The sequence below is a fragment of the Oculina patagonica genome, chromosome 1 (assembly GCF_052425735.1).
Source record: "Oculina patagonica isolate OP01 chromosome 1, crgOcupat, whole genome shotgun sequence".
Taxonomy (NCBI): domain Eukaryota; kingdom Metazoa; phylum Cnidaria; class Anthozoa; order Scleractinia; family Oculinidae; genus Oculina; species Oculina patagonica.
In genome coordinates, this window is record NC_135758.1 from 19,302,294 (window position 1) to 19,327,522 (window position 25,229).

Here is a 25,229-nt window from a genome sequence, read left to right on the forward strand (position 1 = left end):
TACAAAAACCTTGGTGGTTTTCCAGATGTCCGTTAAAAGTTAAGCCGTTTAACGTTGTCGGTTAAACGTTTGGTCGTTTATCAGAAAATACGCTGTAGCCCTTTTTGGCAGAAACCGTGGATGAATAAACAAACCTCGAAAGTTATTCTCCATATAAGTGGCTGCTGGATTTTCCACAAAATCTCCAGGTTTCGACTTCTTTCTTTCTTTCTTTCTTTCTTTCTTTATTTGGCATTCTTTATCATTCCAGAGAAACGTCACACTTTTGCATGTTTCCTCTAGACTGCATAGAAAGTAGCAGCGAGCAAAATTGTCAGCGTGCAGAGTTCTCAAGTCATGCCCAACTAAAGCAAATCCAAATTCCTCTCTGTTATCCTTGCATGTACCACCACCAAAGACTTGTACGGGGTGGACCAAGAAGTGGAACAGGGCACAAGGGATAAATGGTGCGAATGACATCCTAAAACATACAAGACAATAAGTGACAACTTATTTATTTTCTCTTGGTAAGGGATTAGGGTTGGGAACCATCTGTCCTGTGTTGAACCGGCTAGAAGGATTGACAATTTACATGTAAAGTGTCCGCGAGTAGCAAACACGAGTAGGTATTTTGACATGAACAGCCCTGGCTTTTTTGTTTTCTTTCTTTATAAGCCAAGCATTTTCCACAGTTTCTTTGAGGAAAGCCGACCCGGCATCGTGTAAAGAGGCCCTCAGTCTACGTTATATACTGGATCTTTCAAGAACATCGCGTGCTTCGTCTTGCAGTAGAAGTCCTGTAGGCTCCGTGGCGCCAAATTAAAACCGCAAAATAATATGAATTAAATTAGACTTAGAGACGTCACAGCGGTTCGTGTGAACGACTGATTCTTAATGTGAAATGGCAGCGCTGTTTCCTTAAAAAGGTGAACTTACATGTCTTGCAATTGGTTTTATTATCGAAAGCAAAGCAACTACATATACTATCAATATCGCCCTGTTTGCAAAAAAGAAAAACACAGAAAGGGAAAAGCTCTGTCATTACATATGCAAAAGCTTGCAGCGGATTTATTTTGATGTTTTTTGATTCGATTCGCTCATTACATTTCGAGAAACCAGACAAGAAAGAAACGATGCCATTTTTACCATTTCTGATATTCTTTGTAAATTAAATATACCCACAGATTTTCGTAATAATAGCAAGATTATTATTCTTCAAACATGCTTTGTGCAAGTGCTGTATGTATTTTGTACTTAGGTCAGCAAAGCTAGCCCGTCCGAAACGAACGCTCGAATAACAGTTAAGTGTTGGGCCTATTACTGACCGCCACAAGTGCATTGTCAGCAGACGCCGGAACGGTATGCAATTGAACTATCGGATACGTTTTAAATACAGAATGTGATGGATTCCGAATACTTTTCGGCTTTAACCCACACATAAAGTCCTCGGCCTGACCTACAAAAATTCCACCGCCGGTTATGGTGACATTAAGCCAATACATATGTAAATGAATACCTCCCCTGTTTTACTCTTCTAAAGACGGCCTTTCTCAAATGCGAAGCAAATATTCTTACATACGATGCACCTCTACAAGTGGCAATTTGATTGCAATTGGTTCTTAATAGTAGTCCTTGGCTAATCTGATTGGTATGACATACTTACATGACTGTCCCATTCATTCACTTAACTAAAAAAAAAATAAGACAACCCATAAACGCTTTGTGCTGATTGGCCGAAATTTGGCAGATCAGACACCCGGAAAAGGCGTGATGTTTGAGGTGCGGCATTCAGCGCAGGTCAGCACAAACAAAGGAACAATTAGTCCCTGGGACAAGCCCCTTGAAGTGTTTACATGCCCAAACTAGTCGCAGATACTTGTCCAAACGTTTTTGCCGAACCTAATTTTTCATTCAGGGGCAGGTCTCAGCGACCAAGTTTGTTCCTGAGACTAGATTTTCGACAATAGTGGATTGGACTCTTCTCCTCGAATTGTTGCAGGAACAAGTCGCAGGGACTTGTTTGGGAATTTTGTACCTAAGTATAACGTCGCGTGTTTTTCCTAGCTGTAGGATTTTCGTAGACTCCGTGGCGCTAAGTCAAGACCGCACTGAAATAAATTTAATTGAACTTTGAGGCGTCATACTGGTTCTTGTGAAATAAATAAAGATGGAAATGCAAACAATCAATGAAGTTTTGCAAACAACCTCAAACTCATGGCGTGAAACTTACGTTAACGTGACTCTTGCCTTCGAGCGATGTTGTGTTTCAAAGATGCGATTACAAGGGTTTGTGTAAGAGCTAAACGATTTTGTTTCGAAAGGTACAAAATTTTACGAAATGAAATCGACGTTGCCAGGCAGCGATGAAGGAAAGTGATGGTTGGAGCAATAATTGAGCATACTCTAGGTGTAATCTTGAAGCGACGGGAGCTTTTGAAGGTAATTTATAGTTGTTGTTTTAGTACTTTGCACGTGGTCTTCCACAAGAAACAAACACGTTGTTTCGCGGGATACCAGAACCGGCTGCAATTAATCGCATTCAGGTTTGTGACTATGATGTATATGACTACGATGTATCACATCGAACAAAATCGAGCTCAATCGAACTAAATCGAACAATCATATGGAATTTACAACGAGGTCAACCCGCGTAATAGTTGGTTTATTATCGATAGCAAAACAACTACCATCTATTTCGCCGTAAAAAAAAAACAAACAAACAAACAAAAACAAAACAAAAGCCCGGGCCAAACGAGGAAGAAAGTTGATGAGAGTTCAAGCTCTCGCTCTTGTTTGGCATCGAACTCTCACGCACTCTCATCGACTCTCGTGTGCTCTCTTATACAGAGTTTGCAAGGAAAACAAAAGTATCATGTTTCAAACTAACAAAAGTAACGTGTTACGGTTGTAAAGAAAAGAGTAATGAGGAACACTCGGGAAAGAACACAGCTGGTGACCTCTAAAGTGATCGATGCTGTTATTCTGTCGAAAAACACATGCGAAGAACTGGTGTCTTGGTCTTTACGAAAATTTAAACATTTCCAAATTAAAAAATAGTTCATATACTCAGTTAATTCGTATAGTGTGATCGTCCGGGTGAGAGTAGTTCTGAGAAGAACTGTTGTTGGTGACTGACGTTTCGACAACCTGAGCGGAAGTCATCTTCAAAGTCAAGTGAAAAGTTGTTGTCAGTCGATGATGTTATAAGTCTGGTCCGTTGAAGCTGATTGGTCAGTTAAGCCGTGATGTTATTGGCTGTAAGACTCGTGTAAAGTTTGTCATCAGTAATTGGTCAGTTTCGATCCGTCTATTGTTAGTCTAATTAAGTCATTCTGTTCCGTCTATTGTTAGTCAAATTAAGTCGTTCTGTTGGCGGTTCGTTTGTCGCTTTTGTTTACGTCGTGAATAAGTCGTTTGTAAGGTGCCGGTAGTTGTTGACATCTGTTGATAGGCGTCTGTTCTAAGTTTGTGTACCAGCTTTCCAGAGTCAGTCGTTGAAAATAGTTAGTACTGTAGGTTAAGAATTCAGCAGAGTCCCAGTCGATTTTGTGTTTAGTAAGTCGGTGGTGTTCAGAAATGTGATTGTTGACATCACCATTTCTCGTCGCTCGTTTGTGTTCAGTCAGTCTCGTGGTCAAGTTTCTACCGGTCTCTCCGATGTAGGAGGCCTGGCAGTCGGAGCATTTGATCTTATAAATCGCTCCCTGTCTGTTGTTAGGTTCGTCCCTGTCTTTAACGTTGGTCAGTAAATGTCGTAACGTTGTTATAGGTTTGTGAGCTACACGGATATTGTAGGGTTGTAGGATCCGCGCAATAGTCTCAGAAGTGCCCTTGATGTAGGGTAAAGTCGCTGTAGTAACAGATGTCAGATTTCTGTCAGTTTCAGTAGCTCTGTGAGTGTTGCGTCTAATAAAGTCAGTATTGTAGTTGTTCTTGTGGAAAACGCGGTCAAGGTATTTGTTTTCGTCAGATAAACTGTCTGGTGTGTCACAAACTATTTGCGCTCGTCTCGTCAAAGTCTTGATAGTCGTAGCTTTGTGGGAAGTCGGGTTGTAGGATGTTTCGTCCAGTAATCTGTCGGTATGCGTCGGTTTTCTGTACACTGTAGTTCGTATTTCGTTGTTGTCGCGGCTTACCAGACAGTCAAGAAAAGGAAGTTTTCCGTTTTCTTCGATCTCCCTGGTAAACTGAATGTCGGCGTTCTGTTCGTTTAGGTGTTTGTGAAAGTCGTCGATTTCGTCTTTGTGTACGGCGGTAAAAGTATCGTCAACGTAGCGTAACCAGAGCGGTATCGTTTGTCGGCAAGTTGCAAGGGCGCGTTCCTCGATGTTTTGCATCACAATTTCTGCGACAACAACGGAAACCGGCGACCCCATGGCTGTTCCGTGCATTATTATTATTATTATTATTATTATTATTATTATTATTATTATTATTATTATTATTATTATTAATACTCAGTTAAGTAAGAGCTGTATTTTGGTAGTTTGAAGACGCTTGATCGAGTTTAAAATCCGGATTCCTGTTTTGGTATTTTTTGTTCTAAAAGTATAATCTGTGTTAACAGAAGCCTTATAAACGTGTGTTGTTGTCGTAGTCTAAGCTACTGTGAGAGACGAAGTTCGCGTCTCTCTCACCCGAGGTAAGAGTTACGCCACGAGAAAACGACAGACGAGACGATTACATAAAATATCTTATATCAGTATCTCCGATTTTTGATCCTTCAGTTGTGCCGATCGTTTGACGATTGAACATACCAGTTTCCAGGGTTGGATAACTTGTTGAGTAAAAGTTTTGTCAAGCAACTTTCTCAATATGTTTAGTTTACTACTAAATAGATGTTGACTACTGTATCATCAGCTTTAAAATGAAACGCCGCGCCCTTAAATCACCCAACGACAAGAATTAAAGTTTTATCCATCAACCTGCACAATTCAATTGACGCAGTGCCAATATCAAAAGGAAACGAAATTGTTACTTTTGCTAGTTTTTAAGAACAGTTGCTTACCTTTTCAGAGACATTTTTCAGTGATAAAAGTACGGAGTTCCAAAAGCGTGTTAGTTATGATTTACCGCACCCAGTGAATTATTGCTGAGAGAATGAGAATATTTAATCTTCTTTACATCGAGAAAAGCATGAAATGACTTATTAAATATTTAGTGTTCGCGGAAGAACACTTATGAATAAATTTATAAATAAACATGCTAGAAAACGTGTTTCTTCTAAAGAACTGAATTTGGATAGTCTGATCAAAATATAGTCACAGCTTAAGAGTGGCGGAGTGATCCGCAGATTGTGGTGGTCCGCTAGATTATCATACTAAAATCTAATTCAAAGATAGTTGTCGATATTTTTGTTGACACACAGATAAACTTTGAGTCTATTTTAAGTTTTTTGTAATTCAGGTAAGAAGAAATGTAACAGCGTGATATTTCTTAAGCTCTGTAGTTGTTTATATTAGAGTTCGAGCAGACCACTATCGATTACGACTTTAGGTCTCCCGTTGCATCGTACGGACAAACTAGTGCTGTCTTTGGGCTATGCTCGTACTTTTGGTAGTTGAATTTCAGATTATTCAAGTGCAAGCTTTCGAATAATAAGACCGGATAAATTTCAAAGCGTATTTTTAGCTCTTAAGTTAACCTGTGTCCTATTCCATTTAGACATGAAATGCTAACAATTAACATGCAGGTGCACAAATACGAGACATTATCAAGAAGTAACACACAAACTGCGGTGATACGAAAAAACGAATTCTTGAAAGAATTTCTATCTTTTTACTTGACTTTTCGTATACTCTTAAATAACATCTTCAGAAGTGGCCGTTAAAAATGGAAGTAACGTACAACTAAATTTAAATAGACAATCATTTCTTAATTTGAGGAACAATAGGAATGAGAGATGACATATACAACAGTAATAAATGAGAAATACAGTTCATCAATCTCAGAATTCAGTAACATCGTTTAGAAAATAGCACAAAGTAAATACGTGCGCTGATTGGTTAAAAATTGTGTTTCTATAACTCGATGGAGACACAGACAGTTGTCGTAGACACGGCAATCAATATTCACGGCGCTAAAATAAGCAATGCAAAAATAACAACTAATAATTGTACCAAACTTTAATGTCACAGCTGACAAAAACCAGGTTAAGACTAAACAAATATTTGCACATTTTAAAACAAGCGAGTAAGATGTTAACAGAGCCCGCTACACATTCAAAAATAGTCTGTGAAAGAAATTATCGAAGCGGCTGACCTTTCAAAGAAGTATATGAATTGGCGCAACTTCACTCCATTCTAGGCTTTGCAGCACTTCAGAACTATTCACAGATCCTCAACTGGACAAGATATTCGTCCAGAATGCCGAGTCAAACTTCTTTTAACAGAAAAATAATTCACTTTCACCTCCAAGGTTTGAGTCGCTCGATCGTCGGTCGTCAAACCATTCGGTTAGTTCGATGAAGCGAAATAAAACCACAATTCTTGACTCCTTCCAGTGCTGGACTTCAGTTAAACCATCGACTTAGTTATTTCTCATAATTACGTTAACTTTGGGGCCTGTTTCCTTTGTTTGTTTGGCCAAACAACGGTGAATTTTAGCCTTGAAGCAAATGTTGAACAGTCGATTTATTTCTGTTCATCGACTCCCGTACTATGATTGGTTGATTACTGTTCATGACGTAAAACCGCGAGGTGAAGAGAATCTACGTTTTGATGTTAAATAAAGCGCTAAATATTACTTTGATGTGCGTTATTTTCTTTGTGCTGTTTTCTAAAAGAAATAGAAAACATGTTTTCCGTGTTTCTATTGAGTTATAGAAACACTTGTGAAAGTTTGGGAGAACTCGAAAAAGCTGTGGAAACACTCGTCTATCGACTCGTGTTCCCACAGCATTTCTCGTTCTCCCAAACTTCCACTCGTGTTTCTATTTACCTACTAGAAGATGGTTTTCCATGTTCTATAAGAAAATAATGCACGCTTGAGGTCTAGAAAAGCTGCTAGTGGATGCCCGAGCCGTAGGCGAGGGCATTCAGCTGCTTTTCTAGACCTCAAAAGTGCATTATTTTCTTATAGGACATAGGAAAACCATATTCTAGTGGGTTTAGAATATAGCATTAAAAAGAGCAGAGAACTTACAAGACTCGCGGCCGCTTACGGCATTTACAAACGCACGCAACATCGGTAAAGTGAAAGTTTAGTTTATTCATTTCTTTGGCGGCTTCTTTATAAATAAACCGAGATACCATTTCATTCATATTGCCTATTTATAGTCCTTTCTCCGACTACCAAAATATTCTCACAAAGCCGGCAAATCTAGTTGAAATATTTACGCATTCAAGTTTGGTTAAGCCTACTTCAATTTCATTCAAATGAAAAATTTTCATGCGTTCGTTTCGCAGCAAGTTTTTCAAATTCGCCTCTCATTTCGATTTAAAAAGAACAAAAGTGGAGTGTTCTGTCTTCAGATTGTGGCTAAAAAAAGTTTCTTACCTCAAAGCGTTTCTAGAGTCCGGCTTGTTTTGATAAATAATTTCCAATCAATTTCGGGCAGTTCACGGCAAAATAGTGGCGTGCACAACTCCAAAGAAAAACAACAAATTTCAACGATTCTTTCTTCATCTGTCGTTCGTTTGGCACTGTCTTACTTCCATTTAAGCAAGTAAAACGTTGCTGATAAAACTTGCTGCTTTAAAGCATCATTTAAACAACAAAACAAGAGAATAGAGGCGAAGTTGTTCAGCGAAATTCGACAAACAATTCGCACATCCGGGGTACCGGGCTTCTATAGCTTTCAACTATGTTCTATAAAAAATAATGCCCGCTAGAATTCCATCGCGCGTATACAGCGGCTATATTCTAAAACTCCATAGAAACACGGAACATGTTTTCTATTTCTTAAATGTTGCAATACAATAATTATCTGATGAAATATTTGTTGTTCCTAGCAAATTTTGACTTAACCAAAACCAAACTAAGTCTTCAAATGATACAACATTGAACACAGCTATAGATTGTATTACGTGTAAATAAGTGAAAGGAGAAAGAAACTCATATAAAGGGAAAAAGGTGCTATGGTTTTGGGGGACCCTACAGTATGTCAGAATAACAGAATGTCTCTATTTTGGCTTGCAGCTAGCTTTTACTCTGGTGTGCTAGCAGAAAGCTGTTATTTTTGGTATTGGGCAATAATTAACAATTATTCACCGAAGTGGAGATGAATATTGGTAGATATTTACCGAGCCGCGAAGCAGTAAGGCAAATATCCACCACATTCACCAACCCACCCATTAATTTTCGTGGTTATAACCCACCCATTAATTTTCGTGCGTGCTCATTGGACAAAACGCATCACGTGGTACAAAATCGGAGGACGGGTATCAGGCAATACCCCCCGTCCGATTTGATATTTGTCGTCCGATTTTTCGGTGACAAGAACACACAAAGAGAATTCAAAGTGCTTACATTCTTTAATTTCCTATGGAAGAAAAACAAAGTACACGTTTTGTTGAATCTAGTGACGGTGAAATTAAGGAACTAGTAGCAAATGCTGTTCCAGAAAATACAAAAAAATCAACAAAATATGCTGTGAACGTATTTGAAGGTAAGGAAAAGTTACGAGTCAACGCGAACTCAAATTGAGTCATTCAAAGTTGTCGTATAGTGTAAGCTACAAAACAGAATTACAACAAAGTGTACTTACTATAAAAAATCGTTCTTGTCCAACTTTTAGCATGGAGAAAAGAGAGAGAAATTCCAACTACTCTCGAAAGTATGGATCCTGAAGAATTGTCGGCCATGTTGAAACGTTTTTACGTAGAAGCAAGAAATGTTGAAGGAAAACCGTACAGTCGCAACACCATGAAAGCAATTCGTTCCGGTCTCGACAGATTTTTATCTGGTTCTCCTCAAAGAAAGCCGTTTTCTATTATTAGAGATAAGGCATTCAAACCGGCAAACGAAGCTCTTGATGCTTCACTGAAAGATCTCGCACGGCAGGGGTTGATTTCGTCAACTAAGCACAAGCGCCCAATTTCGAGTGAGGACCTCGAAGCCCTTTACGCCGCCAACCAACTCGGCCTGGATAGTCCTGAGAGTCTGGTAAATACAGCATGGTTTTATACAGTTCTTTACTTTGGCAAGAGAGGCCGTGAGAACCAACGCGCGATGAAACCGGGTGACTTACAGCTGAAAACAACAACTGGTGGGCTGAAGTACTTCGTCCTGAACGAGAGAGCAACGAAAAATCATCCTGGTGGTATCAACGACAACGAAGACGAGACTCAGTCTGTGATGATGGCATGGCCAGGAAATCCCCGTTGTCCTGTGACTTGCCTCGAGAAGTATTTGGCGAAAAGGGAGCCAAGATGCGATGCCCTGTGGCAAAAGCCAAAGAACCACAATGCGAGTTCATTCTGTGCGTCTGACGAGATCTGGTATTGTAACGTGCCGATGGGAAAACACAAGCTGGAAAATCTGCTCACAGACATGTGCAAGAAAGCTGGTCTTGCACATGTCTACACTCCCCATTGCATTCGTGCTACGTCGGTCACCGTACTTAAAGCTGCCGGTTTAGAAAATTGCCGAGTGAAGAGCGTAACGGGCCACGCCAGTGATAAATCCATCGAGGCTTACAATGCTCGACCAACCATCGAGCAACAGTTTGAATCATCCGCGATCGTAAGTCGGTTTATCACACAGCAGAACGCAGTTCAGCCTGTACATTCAGCTGTTTCTCTTCAAACTACTCCATCGTTTTCAGCCACGTCCTCTGCCGCCATTCAGCAACAAAGTCAAGTTCATCACCAGCAATCCACTTTCAATGTGAATCCATCTGCTCCAAACTTCGCAAATTCTGTGTTCCATGGCTGTAATTTCTTTTTCAGTCCACCCAAAGACAACTGAACTGATTTCATTTCCCCCCAAAGACTTTTAACACGTTTTTTGACCGGTTTCTTTGAACAGCGCAATAGTAAAATTATTATAAAAGCGCCGAGTTTTCGAGTTTTTGATCTAGGGGGCGTTGCGAGAGCATGTTTGACATGACAATCTGTCAAGTTTTAATCCAATCACAGTTTGAATAAAATGAATTCAACCAATCAATGGTACTTGCTAACGTCATTTGCAATCGTCATCCGATCGCCACTGGCTTTTTTTTTTCAAGTGCTTTCTGAGAGTCGGGTGAAAATTAATCAGAGGGTTATAAAATAAATAAACCCCTTTCTGGCTTGCTGGTATGTCGGCGGATAATGCCCTTGGCTGAGAGATTGTCCTCATAATTTCACATTTGCCCTCGAAGCTTCGCTTCTCGGCCAAATGTTTATTTTTCGGACAATCTCTCAGCCGCGGGCATTATCCGCCGACATACCAGCCGCCTGAAGGGGTTTATTTACTAAATTTTTACCGAGCCGCGAAGCAGTAAGGCAAATATCCACCACATTCACCAACGCTGAGGTAAATAATTGTTTTAATATGTACCACACAAGTAGAATAACTAGCAGACTAAAACATCACTTTTGGTAAACAAAGCAACGCGCGAAGGCAGTTTGTTTCTCTTTTGAAAAGTACTTTGCTAATCACCACCGAGTTAACCAACCAGCGCGCGCGAAAAGCACTACATTGTATTCACTTGTGTGGTATATACTTAGTAACCGTTCTATAACATAGGGTGCCCTTTGGGGGGGAAGGGAAGCTGCATGTAAAACTTTCCAGTTGTATGTTATGTGTACAGCTGTAACATACCAGCGGGAACTAGAACAACACTTTCTTTGTACTATCTCCTCTTTGAGAGTTAAAGCTCGGACGTACATCATGGGGGGGGGGGGAGTGGATGCTTCCCCCCCCTCCAAACCTTTTTTTCAAAATTTTGAAATGAGGATTCAACGTATTTTTTGATTAAACGCGCAGGCAAGGGCGGCGTTTATATGAGGGCGGCGTTTATTTCAAATTCGATTTTATTCGTGCTAACAATAGTATTGTAACTGAACATTTAAATTTTAAAAACAGAAAGATGTTTTTAGTGCTCGTCTGAAAAGACATTAATCAAGGAAAATATTTCTTTTGAGGCTTGGTTCAAACTTGATAACTACTGCATCTGCTTTTTGACTCTTTTATTGGAATAAAATTAAAACGCCACGTCATGATGCAGCGTGTATTTGAGAGCGGCGTTTATTAATATTTGTGCCCTTATCTGTGGCGTTTATTTGAGGGATGCGTTTTATCAGTACTCTACAATGCTGAATTTTTCAGTAGTTGTTCATTCATATCTTGCAGAAATTTTCATGTGTCAAATCATATGCTCATGATATTTAACGTTGCCATGGCAATGCATAATTATGAGGTCTGGCGAAAAATCGTCATGTTTAACATTTTTCCTTATTTTGTTTGTTTTGTTTTTAAACAAAATGGTACGATTTGATTAGTTCTGCATTCCATAAGCATTCTGGCTTGGTTTTGTATGAAGATGACAGCTATATTGACGTCACAGCCAACAAAAATTATGTCATCTTGTCGAGTACGCTACGGGCTTTCTACTCAGTGCTCAAGTACATGTATTTCACTGCACCTTAATATGATGAAAACTCTGAGGAGGGTCTCCAAGCCCCCCGCCCCCAATTTAAACACTCGAAGATAAATGTTATATCTCCGCGTAACCATGTATAATCCTCACAACCATCTGTCTCTTCGTATACTTAGCTATTCAGCTTCAAACTCTAAAAGGAATACACTTTATTGACCTAGTCGATCGTGACCTGTTTTGTTTTACTAATGTGTGCAGTGACCAACAAATAGTGAATGGAAAATAAAACTGTGAATTGAAGCTATGTAAAATAAGCTAATAACCATGATAGACAATTGATCACATAGTCAAAGAAGATAACACACAATACACGAAACAGGCAAGTTTTTTTTACATGAAATAGGTAAATTAAATTTACAAAACCAACTTCATACAACCTATCTGGTTTATACATTTCAACATCGTATGAATTTTTTAATTTCTCGTGCTGTCGTCCTTGGAGAAAAACTTGGAGTTAAATTAGTTGACGTCATTGAGAACGAACGCTTCAATGAGCGGCGGCACAGTGGCTCTACGCGTATTCTTAGCCATCCACTAGAAACAGCAGTGCCAAATGAGAGAGAAAAAAAAAGCGTTTTATCGATAACCTGAAGAAAGTCAGCGAAGTTTCCCTATTTCCATTAAGAACTTAAGCTGTATTTACATATAAAGCCGAGGATATATCTCAAACCGATAGACAAGCTAGATAAATGGCGTAAACCTTCAGTAGAGGACTAATGCATGTAATGTTTTAATCGACGCTCTCCTAAGGGTCGGAACTGATGCTTTACTGGTGCTGAGGTAAGATTTAAGTTTTTACGGAGTAAACTCTCTTTGTCTAAAAGTATCTTTAAACTATAGTTACCGGTACGTTTCATTGAAAAATTGGCTCACATATTTAGTTAGTGTTTTAAGCGATCAATGATGTGGTGATCGGGAAGATAATCGTGATGTTTTCGTTCTAGAGGGATCATTTTATACTGAATCAGATTTCCTTTCTATGCCATTGTTGACACTAACCGACCATCTGTGTCTCTGTTTCAAGAAATGTGAATTCAACTATGTTTAGTCCAATGGAATGTTTTTTTTTTTAGTATTCGATTTTTATCAAATAGACCACGCTTTTCCATGGTCTACACTCTTATAGATCATAAAAAGGACGTCTGAAAATGTTTAAAACTCAAGTGGGACCATGAGCCGTTAGGCAAGTGATTTTTTTATATAGAAGGCAAACGCGTGCTCCTCATTTTGCACTCTACTGTTCTACGCGGCAGCGAGCGGTTGGCACCCTTCCCACCTTACCCACGAAGAAGCTGGGTTTGAAGTCTCCGCCATCACTACCTAGTGGTCTACTAAGCCTGGTTTGGGCTATACCTTATCTACATGTCATGAATAACGATACCCAGAGCAAAATATTATAATTATACTATTTTAACACTAACGCCATTAACAAATTTACATTTCACATGAAAAGACTGTTTAAACTCAAACATGGTGTGACCTTTTGGGTGTTGAACAACTAAGCTATGTTCTGCAGTTAACGTTTTGTGTAAACAAAGTTACTAGTTTGTAAAGAAACAGTTGTGCTGCGCTCGGTGGGAAGTGGAACACTTAGTGCATTTTCAACGAGAAATTGACAGGAGAGCGCAACCGATCCGTTCCACAAAATATCCGCTCTTCAGCCTAATCTTACGCTGGCTGGCAAATTTTAAATTTCGAATTGACTGGCTGGCAAGTTTTAAATTTCGAATTGAATTTTGCTGGCAGTGGACTCATTGAAGGAAACCTGGCTGGGAATTACTAATTACCGAATCCTAGCTGGCAATTTTTAACTTGATCATGACGATGGCTAGCGGGACAATCATATGACCGTTCTGGCTACATTATGTCCAGGCCCTCAAGACAGTGTTTGTTATCACTTTTGTCGTCACGCAATGCTTCTCTGAAAAGCAAGTTCTGCTATAGGTGTGTAACGCAAAAGCGTCAGTAGAGAGTGTTAACAGACAGCTGGGGTAATGTGAAACCTCAGCTCCCCTGGCATGCAGTGGACATCGACATTCACAGCACTCACAAGGTTTATAGGCCACATTGTGCGTTCGACTGTTGGACCGTTTTGGGCGGCACGTTTTCACAATAGTAACGTTGAGTAGTTTAACTTTTGGTAAGTTTGTTTTTTTGATGTGCATTTCCGCTTCATTGATTTATAAAGCCTGAGAGCTTGCAGTTACTTATATTGTTGCCTTTGACTGTTTCTGGTAGATTTGGTTTCGTGTACACTCGCGTTCTGGTTAACTTTGGACTCGTTTCGAGGTAAGATTTTACTATCTTTATAGTTCAGTATAATAATGCGAATTTACCGGCATTGCTCAAGCTATATTAGCCTGAGAATAATGGCAGTCAGGTAGACTACTTTTAGTTATTATTTAATCTTATAACTTTGGTAGCTTTGATACACTCGAAAGGTATCATTTGCCGTTGCAAATTTTATGTCCAGAGCGGTGCATAAAAACTTCATTTGAACTCTGATTTATCTCTTCAATTAACTATGGCCAGTTCACGTTATACGTCCAGGAATTGTTGGTCATCAACTAGCTTTTGTTCTTGCTCGTTTCCTGTAATTTACAACGAGGATGTTGGACTTAATTTCCCACATTGATTTATTTTGCGCTTGCATCTTTCATATAGAGCTGTACAAGGTTTAACACTGACACCTCTGTTCGCCTGCTTTTAAGTAGACTGTATTTACAATTTTCTTAGTGAACCGCCTTTCTTATTTGCGTAGCAGACGAACTAAACCCCGGTAAATCGAGGATTTGTGACACGTCCGGCTGCAACGCAGGCTACGCCTTTCTCTGATGTGTTTCATTCGAACACTGGCACAGCGTGTTTAAATTCACTGAATATGAAGTTTTACTACTTTCTGGCACAACACAACTGTGAAAAAGGCGTTTGACAGAATTTTTTAAAACGGGCTCAGAGTTTTCATGGTATTTGTCAAAATAAACTGCTTGAATTGTTTTTGAAACCAATGTGTGGCGAAATCCTTCTGGTAACTGCCCGAGTTTTTCATTTCGCGCCCGCTAAACCGCCAGCTTCGTAGGCAACAGCGCTGGTGTTGCCTGCGTATCATACGCCGATTAAATAGACAAAGATAAGAGTTTCAGTAAATCGAAATCGAAAAGTTCTTTGAAGGCTGAACACTCTATTCTCAATTTATCCCAGCAACTAATATTTATGCAGTGTTTATGTTATTTTCTCTGAACTCTTGCTGTCCAGATCTTATTGATTCACTCAAACTATTACTCTAATTACTGGCCGCGAAGCGGCGATAGCGGCTTGTGTCTGGCCGACTGTAGATGGAATACCTCTTGTAGTTGATAATTTTGCTCTAAAAACTGTAAAGACGATAATTCGATATATGCTTCTTTTAAGATTTTATTTAAACATACTTATGGGGCAACAACAGTTTTCATGTTACGTGTCAACCAGTGTCAACTAAAGAATTCGCTTTAAGTAACTGCTGTGAAAATAATGCTCGGCGAAATTTTTCTCGCAACTGCATGCCCACTGGCTTGAAGCCATTCTCAACTTAAAACGTTTCCTTGTGGTAATCCATTGTTGTTAGTCCTCGTTTTTGTCTTAACATAAAACAAAACGTTTTTGAGATCAAGCATGAGACAATGTATATGTTTAATGAAGGCTTATGAACCCGGTTATTTCTGTTTTGCACTGGCGTTTTCCCAAAGGCCATAGTGTCCAGGGGACAACGTCTCGAGTAAGCGATTAGCTATTTAGCTATTTAGCTTTGTTTAAGTAATTACTTGCATCTTTTTCGTATTTGATCGATACGTTTTGGTAATGCGTTAAGTTTTCTGCGAATATCAACTCAATTTATTGATTCGAGAAATAATTTTGACCGGAGATCTCAACAGAATTGAGGATTACGACACCATTCGTTTTCAAAGAGACCGCAACCAATCACATACAGCATCGTGACAGCCTCCTGCCAAATTGGTCATTGTTGAAAGTTTATTATTGCCAGACATTTTAGTAGTGCGCCTTATTCCATCAGGTATTATTATTTTTCAGCTGTATATGAGTATCTTAAACTTTGGTTTTAGGTACACGGTATTTTCAATTTATTACGGCAACTAATATTGGTGGTATTTTCGCTAAACTCTTGCTGTCCAGCTCTTATTGATTCACTCAAATTATTACTGGCGCAAAGTCTGCGATGTGGCGATATCAAATCGGATGGCGGCTTGTGTCTGCTGACCGACTTTGAATAAACGAATACATACCATACCTCTTGTAGTCGCAAAATCCGAAAAACGTTTCTTTATTTGAAAAAATGAGTTTTAAGTTTTTTTTAAACTTAAAAATGGCCAACAACAGTCTTCACGGTACATGTCCAAAGAAACCCCTTGAAGAAACTGCTGTCAGACCAATGCTCGGATAAACCTTTCTCCTGCCTTCTCGCAACTGCCTACAACCACTCGGCTGACATGTAGACGTTTCCAACTCGAAGCATTTGATTTTGGTACTCTCTATTGTTAGTTATGTGGCCCTCTTTTGTTCTTTAAACATAAAATGAATGTTTCTGAAACTTAAATTGTGAAAGAAACCTATTTGAGATCAAGCATGGGAGTGAATATGTTTTAACGCACTGCCCCGTCGTTTTCACAACAGGAAAAGTGACCATGTTTTGACTTCTGCCGTCAGTTTTTATTCGCCCGTAACCGATTGCCCGTGTTTAGTTTTGTTCAAGTAACTCACTAGTTGCATCTTAATCTTATTTGATCTACTCTATAAATTCTTAACCAGACGATAAAAAGGGAAATTTGAAGTTTTTTTGAACAGAATGCAAACCGGAAACAACTCGCGGGTCAATGTCGGAGGTAGCGTTGGTGTTTGGTATATTTAATACGCCAGAATGAACGGTAGAAGTTGCACTGTTTAATCGAGCTTTCAAGGGAAGCTGACATTTATACCAGCAAAGCGTTTTTCTCTGTGTGTATCTATTAACTTTTTAGCCTAGTTTTTTTTTCTGTGCCGTTAGCACATTGTACTTTTCACTGGGTTATTTGACTTTCAAAGATGTTTTGACGTCTGGAATATATGTCGATTGAATGACACACATCTAGCCAATCAAAACGATCTATTTTGGTCTTGCTGACACTTCTTAAAACTCTGAATAGTCACGAGCTTTGCTTGCATAATCTGGCCATGAAACATTTTTCGTTCCAGGGCCATCTAGTTCATTTAAGATGCAGGAACATTCTATGATCTAAGAAATTGAAGTGGTATCGTCACACGGTGATCGTTCAGATAGAAAATATCTAAGGGAACACGCAGAAGATTATAAAATTATAGAAATTTTAGCAAACTTGAAGATCCTTGAATACCGAAGCGCTTGACAAAAAAACAAAAGCGAAAGTCACGGCGGTTCTATCCGAACTGAAAACCTTTTGTTTTCAATTTTGACGTAAAACATTTCTTTCTGACAGCGGGGACAAGTGAGTGTGAAACGCAAAGCAAGTTTTTGTACCTTTTACTGTTGACACATGATTACAGAAACTCGACAAAAACGTGACAGTACGGATTGCCCAGATTTCTTGCTTGATACCTGTTGTAATTATAGTTTTTTAATCTGTTAAATTCGTGACATGAGTTTAAACTTCACTATTACTTTGTTGCACTTTGATCTCTGCATCCCAACGAGTGGAGCTGTGAATCGCGGGAACTAAAAATGCCATAGAAGAGAGAGTTGTGTGACGCGGCGGTTTTGGTCATTGCATTAAGTTTTCTTTTTCCGTTTAACATTTAAAAAAGATAAAGAGAATAGTTTCGGTGGCGTTTAATTCTCTTTATAAAGCGTTTCACTGCCACTGTAATCAATGTAATATCCACCGAAATCACTGCGGAAAAACTGGAGATATGTCATTTGTCATTGACGATAGCAAGCTACAAGGACGCAATCCTGCCGGCCTGTTGTTGTGTTATTTGTATATTAGTCATGCTGAGCTGAACTGCTTAATTTTTTGTTATGGTAAATCCACTAATTGTTACAAAAGTCTCTTTTCCTGACAAATGTTCGTCTGGTAAACCATACCGAACTTCCAAAGTGCAGACGTCCATCCTCTGAACATTTAAAACCAATTAATCTCAAGGTTACAGCAAGGATGAAATATTAGCACCTTCTAGTAGCATACCAAATGTGTTACATGCTCCAGTCGCGTCCTATGTACATACCGTGTGAAAGTACCAGAAAATAAAACTGTTAAGAATTAATTTGCTTGTTCATGAAAAATATAAATATTTTAACTTGAAGAGAATTTTCGTACATCCCCGCGGCCATGCCATATCCTCTAGAAAACTCTCTTGGGCGTATTGCAGATTTTCAAAATTTTCACTGGCACTTTTTACCTTCCCGTTTTTTGATTCGAGATCCACAAATTGAAGATATTTTTTGCGCACGTGAACGCAAATTTTTAATGGTATGTTGGTTCGCGAAGCACTTTGCTTTGTGTTTATATTGTGCTTGCAAATTCACCATTTGGTTTCAGGGTCGTACAAGTAACCCGACGTTACTAATCGAACAGTTCGGTAATCGAACTTGATCGAACTGAATCGAACTTAATCGAACGATTCGGTTCGATTAGTTCGATAATCGAACAGAATCGAACCCAAAACTTTGTGTGAGACACAGGCTCCCCAAGCTCAAAATTCGTCTTTTTGATGTGTTTTTGAGCCTTTCGGGCGGCCGACTCTACATACGTGGTGTATGCGACAGCTTGCGTATATAGAGAAATGTATGGGAAAATCACGGGTTCTCTAAAATCGGGTAAATAAATATATATTTTGAAATAAAGTTTACCTACCTCAAATGTGTCGCTTACTTGTGTCTTGTGCCGAATTTGGAGTCATTCCGACGCCATTTAGCGAAGTTATTCGAAGTCGTTGTCTCCCCTTCTAAAAAGAAGGAAAGGCAGACCACTCCATCGATCGCTGGCCAGAGCTCACTCCACAAATCGCTCTCTCCTCAAAAGGAAAAGTCCCGAATCGCAATAAAACCAGCAGTTCCATAAAGCCCAATAAATTTCACTCCACATACGTGTGCTTCGGCGGTCGAAAGACTCATAAAGAACGAGAAATTTTACTTTAAATGCGCCTATTCGGCTTTCCAGATTTGCTTGTGATCGACCTCGCGCCAACGGTCGTTACTCAATCACAAGTATCTGGTTTCATCCTCAACTCTGATTGGTCCATTAGAACCAAGTCACGCGCTGACATCACGACAACAAGTTTCACGCTAGGGCTGAAGCCCTGAAGCCGCAATCATACAAAATGTAGTTTTTGATCGACGCGGTGATCGAACAAAATTTCCTTCGACTTTGGGATATTATCTTGTCTAGAATGCTCGCGAATATCTTGCTTTCTTCTGCACGTGGAGGTGTCAGATTTATATTTACGCGGCTTTTCCCTGACCTATGTAAACATGGCTGTGATTAGCGAACAATACAGCTTTCAAAAAACATCCCTTGGGAGTCTTAGCGTGAAACTTGACCGTTGGCGCGAGGTCGATCACAAGCAAATCTGGAAAGCCGAATAGGCGCATTTAAAGTAAAATTTCTCGTTCTTTATGAGTCTTTCGACCGCCGAAGCACACGTATGTGGAGTGAAATTTATTGGGCTTTATGGAACTGCTGGTTTTATTGCGATTCGGGACTTTTCCTTTTGAGGAGAGAGCGATTTGTGGAGTGAGCTCTGGCCAGCGATCGATGGAGTGGTCTGCCTTTCCTTCTTTTTAGAAGGAGAGACAACGACTTCGAATAACTTCGCTAAATGGCGTCGGAATGACTCCAAATTCGGCACAAGACACAAGTAAGCGACACATTTGAGGTAGGTAAACTTTATTTCAAAATATATATTTATTTACCCGATTTTAGAGAACCCGTGATTTTCCCATACATTTCTCTATATACACAAGCTGTCGCATACACCACGTATGTAGAGTCGGCCGCCCGAAAGGCTCAAAAACACATCAAAAAGACGAATTTTGAGCTTGGGAAGCCTGTGTGTGAGAGAGTTCGATTCCGTTCGATTTCCGAACTAATCGAACCAAATCGAACTTAATCGAACACAAAAGACAAATCTTAAATTCACCCTCATACAACCAGATAATTGAACAGTCTGTCTAAGTAACAGTAATAAATGAATAAATTTTTTATTTATGGACTTTCGGCAAAAAAACCCGAAACGCAAAGTTCAACAGACAATAGAAAATAAATCCTCCTTCACTCTAGTTCTATTTCATGTTATCAACCTATAGAGTCCCAAGTAGTCTGCGTAGCTGGCGATTTCGTCGGAAAGCACGCGTGGGAGATTACTGCGAAGACTCGCCTTCTTTCACTTTGCCGATTGTTTCTAGCGATCTTGCCGCTCACTCGCTCCCCAACAAAACCGTCAGCTGCGCACACTATAACCCAAGCAAAATATTATAAACTGAAACAATGCTAAAAAACTGTTTTCAAGTTATTTGACATAAGTTAACCTAACTGCAAAAAACCCGTCCTTGAAAGCGGAATTCGTTACTTAAGATTATGAGATCTAGATAACGTGCGATAAATGAAACCGCCATATTTGCAAGGAAAGCAATTAAAATTAGCAACAGAGTCGTTAACAGTATTTTACGCTGAAGTTCATTTCCACCAAGTACTCGCAAAACTACTTAAATAATTCCTATTCACGATACCCTACTGTGTAGAATTTCCTGGAGAATTTAAACCACAATTACGTACGTGACGTCTCGTCAGTAACTCCCGCAGTAACTAAACATCAAGGTCAGATCACGCGTGGGAGAAGTTTTGAAGATGTCGGAAAGCCAAGAGCACGAGAAAAATCAAATAGTTCGAGTTGAAATTCGGTGTGTTGCCAAAGGTTATCAAGAATGCCCTTTTGTTGTAAATGAAGGTGAAGAGTTTGTGGCACAAAGGAAACATGGGGCAAGAGGAAGAGCGTTCAAAGTAACAAATGCACGTGGTCAACTGGGGCATCTCGAACGTGTGCTTGTTGCACCTTTCTGGCCAATTCGGGAGGAACTAAAATGGTAAGCAGTTTATTGTAAGTTTGACATTTGACACAAAGCTTCTCGGCCGAACAATTATTTTCTAGGAGGTAAATCCTAGAGTTAATCACTGTTTTAATCCCGTACATTTTAAATTTTTAGTGTGGTTACTGGACAACCATTTGACGATCCCAGAGGACGCTGGCGGGTTGGCGGGGGAATAAATGTTCCACTCAAGGTCCAAGTGCAGATGACGAGAACTAAAGCCAGAAACCTATCGAGAGCCTTGAATCAAATTGGAGTACAAAACACGTTGAAAGAATGTGAAGAAATAAGCGACAAACAGTAATAAAATTGACATCAATTTCCTTTCTGTTTATTTATTCGTTGTTCTGGGCTAAACAACCGCGCCTGTGACACTCGTATTCACACCCGTTTATTGGGAACATACCGCCATTTGCAGCCAAATGTAATTAGACCGTGAATTTTACGACCGTTGTTTTTAATCAACATCCATTTTCCATGATTTTCAAATCGAACCCAGTCGAACTTAATCGAGCTTAATCGAACTTAATCGAACGTTCGATTTAGTTCGATTACTCAAAATTTTTTGTGAGAGTTCGATTCTGTTCGATTACCGAACTTAATCGAACCTAATCGCGTGATTACAGTTCGATTCAGTTCGAGTAAGTTCGATTAATCGAACGTTCGATTTGGTTCGATTAGTAACGTCGGGAAGTAAACAGTCACGACCCATAGAGCGGCCTGTTTTGAACAGATAAATATAACTTTTGTGACGACAACTCTTTGGGACTCTTTGATCTGGAAAGATCATTTAAGTATCAAATAATCCTTTGTTCGTATTCTTTACTTAAAACGCCAATTCCTAAACAGTCTGAGCATGTTTGAGAATTTGAAAATATTTTTACGTGAATTTGTTTTGTTATTAAACGTGAAACGTGATCGCCTCTGTTTGGTCCAATTCTCGCCTGGGATGGCGCGTGAAAAGGCCATAATTCCCCAACGGCTAAGATCACCTCAGAACTGGATAAGCTGGAAAATTTAAAAATAACCACATTTTGCTGAGAGTTTTATTCATATTGTTCAAGTTCTTTGTGGCACCAAAACTGCATTTCAACTTTATCGGAAACAACTGAAACAAAAGGTATTGGTGCGAGAAATGGCTTACATAACAGTTCGCACCTCGACCTCACCACGTTCTTGTTTTGGCTTGACTATTTTCAAGTAAATTTCTTTACGTTCAATTTTTTTTATCGGTTGTAGCATTTCAGTGAAACTCGGCGTAAGACCACCATCACTAGTGAGTTTTAGTATATTTGGCCGCCCTGTCTTGACTCTCTAATGAGTTTTTAAAATAACGTTCGGTTGAAACATTTTGTAGTAGGCTTAAACAAACTATGATACGGCGAGGGAGTTCGTTGGCTTTATTTATAATCAACAGAATAATACAAGTTTCAATATCTATGGATCTGATGGATGTGTGACCAGCACACTTACTTTTGTACGGTTGTGTTTCTTCTGGGACGATTTTATTGACCAAGATAACGTCGGAAAAGTCCGGAAATATAGTGAATACACTTTTTTTATTGTTAAGCGAGTTAAAAATGCAGACTGTTTCCACAAGGAAAAACAAGGGTTTTCTCGCCAAATTCACGCAGAGTTATACTACGTCGCACATTGCGTGTAGTGACAGATTGCCGCCAAACAATCTGGTAATATTATTTGCCAGACGCTCTCCCCATGGTTGTGTTAATTTTATAAATGGCAAACAAGTTAAAAAAATTCTCCCCGTTTATTCTAATTTAAAATTCAGTCTTAACCGCCGGTATATCGAGGATTCTGTGGCATGTCCGGCTGCAACGCAGGCTACAATTCCACCAGCTCCGTTCACGGCGCCTGTGTCTTGCGCTTCTGGAGAGGATTGTTCGATGTTATTTTGCTGCTGGATCAAGATCATTTCGTCGCATACTTCTCATTTGTAGAGATATTTACTGCATCCTATACAAGAAAGTCCATCTCCTTCGCATAATATAGCAAGAAAAGTCATTAAAAGTGCTTCGACTCCCCTATTTTTTGAATGTTGGGCGCTTTTGTAATTTGAATCTTTTGAGTTAGCGACTTGAGTTTCACAGTGAAAACACTTCACACGTTTAACTACTAAACAAAATACCTAGAGAAACTGTTCAGCTAGTTAATCGGCCTAGTGAAAATCAACACAACCTACATTTCTTAAGGTTACCGTATACCTTTACGGGTGTCCTTAACCAAAAAATTGTAAGCGCGCTGATTAAAACTCAGCCACCGTAAACTATATACTGATCAATACAAAGGTAATACAATGTACTATGTCGCTTCGGGCGAATAACAAAACTTCTGCATAATATCAGTCACAAGGAGTTAATCATCAAAACCGCGTGAGGCTTTAGCGATATTCCAATTGGTTGCTTCGCAATTTATCTGTCAATTTTGGCTATTAAAAATTTACCGATACGTGTACAAGGCCAATCTATTTCGAAAAATAGAAATCTCTCACACGGTTCTTTTGCTAAATGTCTTATGAATCTTTGGACCAAATTTCGTGGCAAACAGTACAAGTACCCTATAAATTCATTTAAAGAGGAGACACTCGCATAAAAACGCTTTTTTTTCTCGCTTCTAAAGGTTTAGGAATATTTCACGCCTTTGCTGCGCCATACATTAACACTATTGAAAACCAGGAGTCGCTTGTTTGTCAGTGGGACATGGAAAGAAAATAAGTCTTGGAAGCAGAGGAAAAAAATAGGATGAGAAGCAGATTTTACGCCAAATACAGGCAATTTAATTCGCTATGAATTCCTCAGCAAACGAGCGCTTAGTGTGCCGCCAGGAGTGCAGGGAACGTGAAACTCTCCTGCGAAATGCATTGTTCGCAGGCTATCAAATTCGTCACAACAAGCGTTTTTAAAAGTCGTGGGGTTGTCGCTGCCTTATAAATCCCTGACAAAAGGATCAAATGTTTTTGTCAAATAATGTGTTGGGTTAATATTTTTGACCGACAAAATCTAAGATTCTTCATTAATCATTGTGATGAAATTGTAAACAACAGAATAAAAGCGACTTGAAATGCGAGATGAGATCGCCGCGAAAAACATCACGAACAACTCCACGGTTGACACGTTTTGACTTGTACATTTGTATTAATAAGGTACGTTTATGTAAAAACTTGCGTGCGTTTCAAGTTTTTAAATTTATTTTTTTACTTTTGGAAAATGACGATAAACTAGTTATCAATGATTTGGCTTGAAAAAAAAAAAAAAACACCCCTTGAAGGTATACGGTAACCTTAAGCGAATATTCCGGCGAAATTTGAGTGTTATCCTGATGAGATGAGTTTTGTTAATATATCAAAATGGCTGATAAAGAAAACCTTTAAAGCTACTTTAAAAACATCTGCACTTGGACAAAAACACCTCTCTTTGCGACACAACAAATATTTCTTGACAATTTAGCGTTCCCTCTTTCCGTACATATTGTAGGAAATACTGCGGTAGTTTCACGTGTTGTGTGTTCCATTTATTGCTAAATCACCTTGCACTCTCAAATGTACTGTTACAGCAATGTTTTCCAGCAGTGCCCATCCCCATCCCGGGCCAATCTCCCGGTTTTAGCTTGACAAATTCCCGGGTGGAGACGAATTTCTTGATCAAATGCCCAGGCTTGTCCCAGACCCGGGATCGTCCACGAAGTGTGTGTACAGCGCATTGACGAAATCAAAACAAAAATCACATTTCCGTTTTCTGCCACGTGCTAGACCAAAATGGCAATGGTGTCAAATGTCCCGGTGTCATCCCGGGATTGTCAAATTTCCGACCCACTGGCAACGATAGAATTGAAAATGCCATACTCCCGAAACGTGAGTAAAAGCCCTGTGCCCGAGGGGACGGGCACAGCTGGAATTGACTGATGCTTAACGTTTCGCTTTGAATTTGACTAAATATTACTTTCAAACATGTATATATCTGCTGTCTGTTGCATTTTATACAGATTTCTCTCAATCCAAGATTGAGTCACGGTGGTTGAAGAGAACCAAACGACTGATGACACAAATTATCCACGTATCGTGCAACGGTGAAAAATAAGCTTAACATTAAAGAGGGGCCGCGGTAGTTGGCTACCAAAACAAGGCAGACCTTTCTGCTTTAATTTACTGCGGTGTTAGTCTTCTAAACAGACCTGACTTTTACTGTCAAACTTTTATAACTTGGCTTCTACTGACACGACTTGACCTTTGCGGCGAATTTTGCAATTAAGTTTGTGAAACTTTTGCGGCGACTGTCTACTGACAAGACTTGACCTTTTCTGCGAATTTTGCAATTAAGTTTGTGAAACTTTTGCGGCGATTGTCCACTGACACGACTTGACCTTTTCTGCGAAATTTGCAATTAAGTTTGTGAAACTTTTGCGGCGATTATCGACTGACAAGACTTGACCTTTTCTGCGAATTTTGCAATTAAGTTTGTGAAACTTTTGCGGCGATTGTCTACTGACAAGACTTGACCTTTGCTGCGAATTTTGCAATTAAGTTTGTGAAACTTTTGCGGCGATTGTCTACTTAAACGA

At 39.4% G+C, this 25,229-nt stretch overlaps 3 protein-coding genes across 3 annotated transcripts in view; 2 read left to right on the top strand and 1 right to left on the bottom strand.

Annotated features, from left to right (window-relative positions):
• LOC144660982 (uncharacterized) overlaps window positions 1-25,229 on the bottom strand; it is a 55,278-nt gene that overhangs the window by 2,624 nt on the left and 27,425 nt on the right. The window lies entirely within an intron of this gene.
• On the top strand, window positions 8,449-10,158 carry LOC144649092 (uncharacterized protein KIAA1958-like). Its single transcript, XM_078508561.1, has 2 exons — window positions 8,449-8,587; window positions 8,717-10,158. Exons 1-2 carry the CDS (start codon window positions 8,464-8,466, stop codon window positions 9,886-9,888), a joined length of 1,296 nt encoding a protein of 431 aa, XP_078364687.1. The 5' UTR covers window positions 8,449-8,463; the 3' UTR covers window positions 9,889-10,158.
• On the top strand, window positions 20,250-20,977 carry LOC144649102 (uncharacterized). Its single transcript, XM_078508569.1, has 2 exons — window positions 20,250-20,651; window positions 20,772-20,977. The coding sequence occupies exons 1-2, from the start codon at window positions 20,416-20,418 to the stop codon at window positions 20,956-20,958; spliced, it is 423 nt and encodes a 140-aa protein (XP_078364695.1). The 5' UTR covers window positions 20,250-20,415; the 3' UTR covers window positions 20,959-20,977.

What these genes read in the sequence shown, in the direction of transcription:
- LOC144649092 (XM_078508561.1), top strand. Translation starts at nt 8,464, where the DNA reads ATGGAAGAAAAACAAAGTACACGTTTTGTTGAATCTAGTGACGGTGAA. An exon ending in TGCTGTGAACGTATTTGAAG is followed by an intron (nt 8,588 to 8,716) that starts GTAAGGAAAAGT and finishes TCCAACTTTTAG; the next exon opens with CATGGAGAAAAGAGAGAGAA.
- LOC144649102 (XM_078508569.1), top strand. Translation starts at nt 20,416, where the DNA reads ATGTCGGAAAGCCAAGAGCACGAGAAAAATCAAATAGTTCGAGTTGAA. An exon ending in ATTCGGGAGGAACTAAAATG is followed by an intron (nt 20,652 to 20,771) that starts GTAAGCAGTTTA and finishes TTAAATTTTTAG; the next exon opens with TGTGGTTACTGGACAACCAT.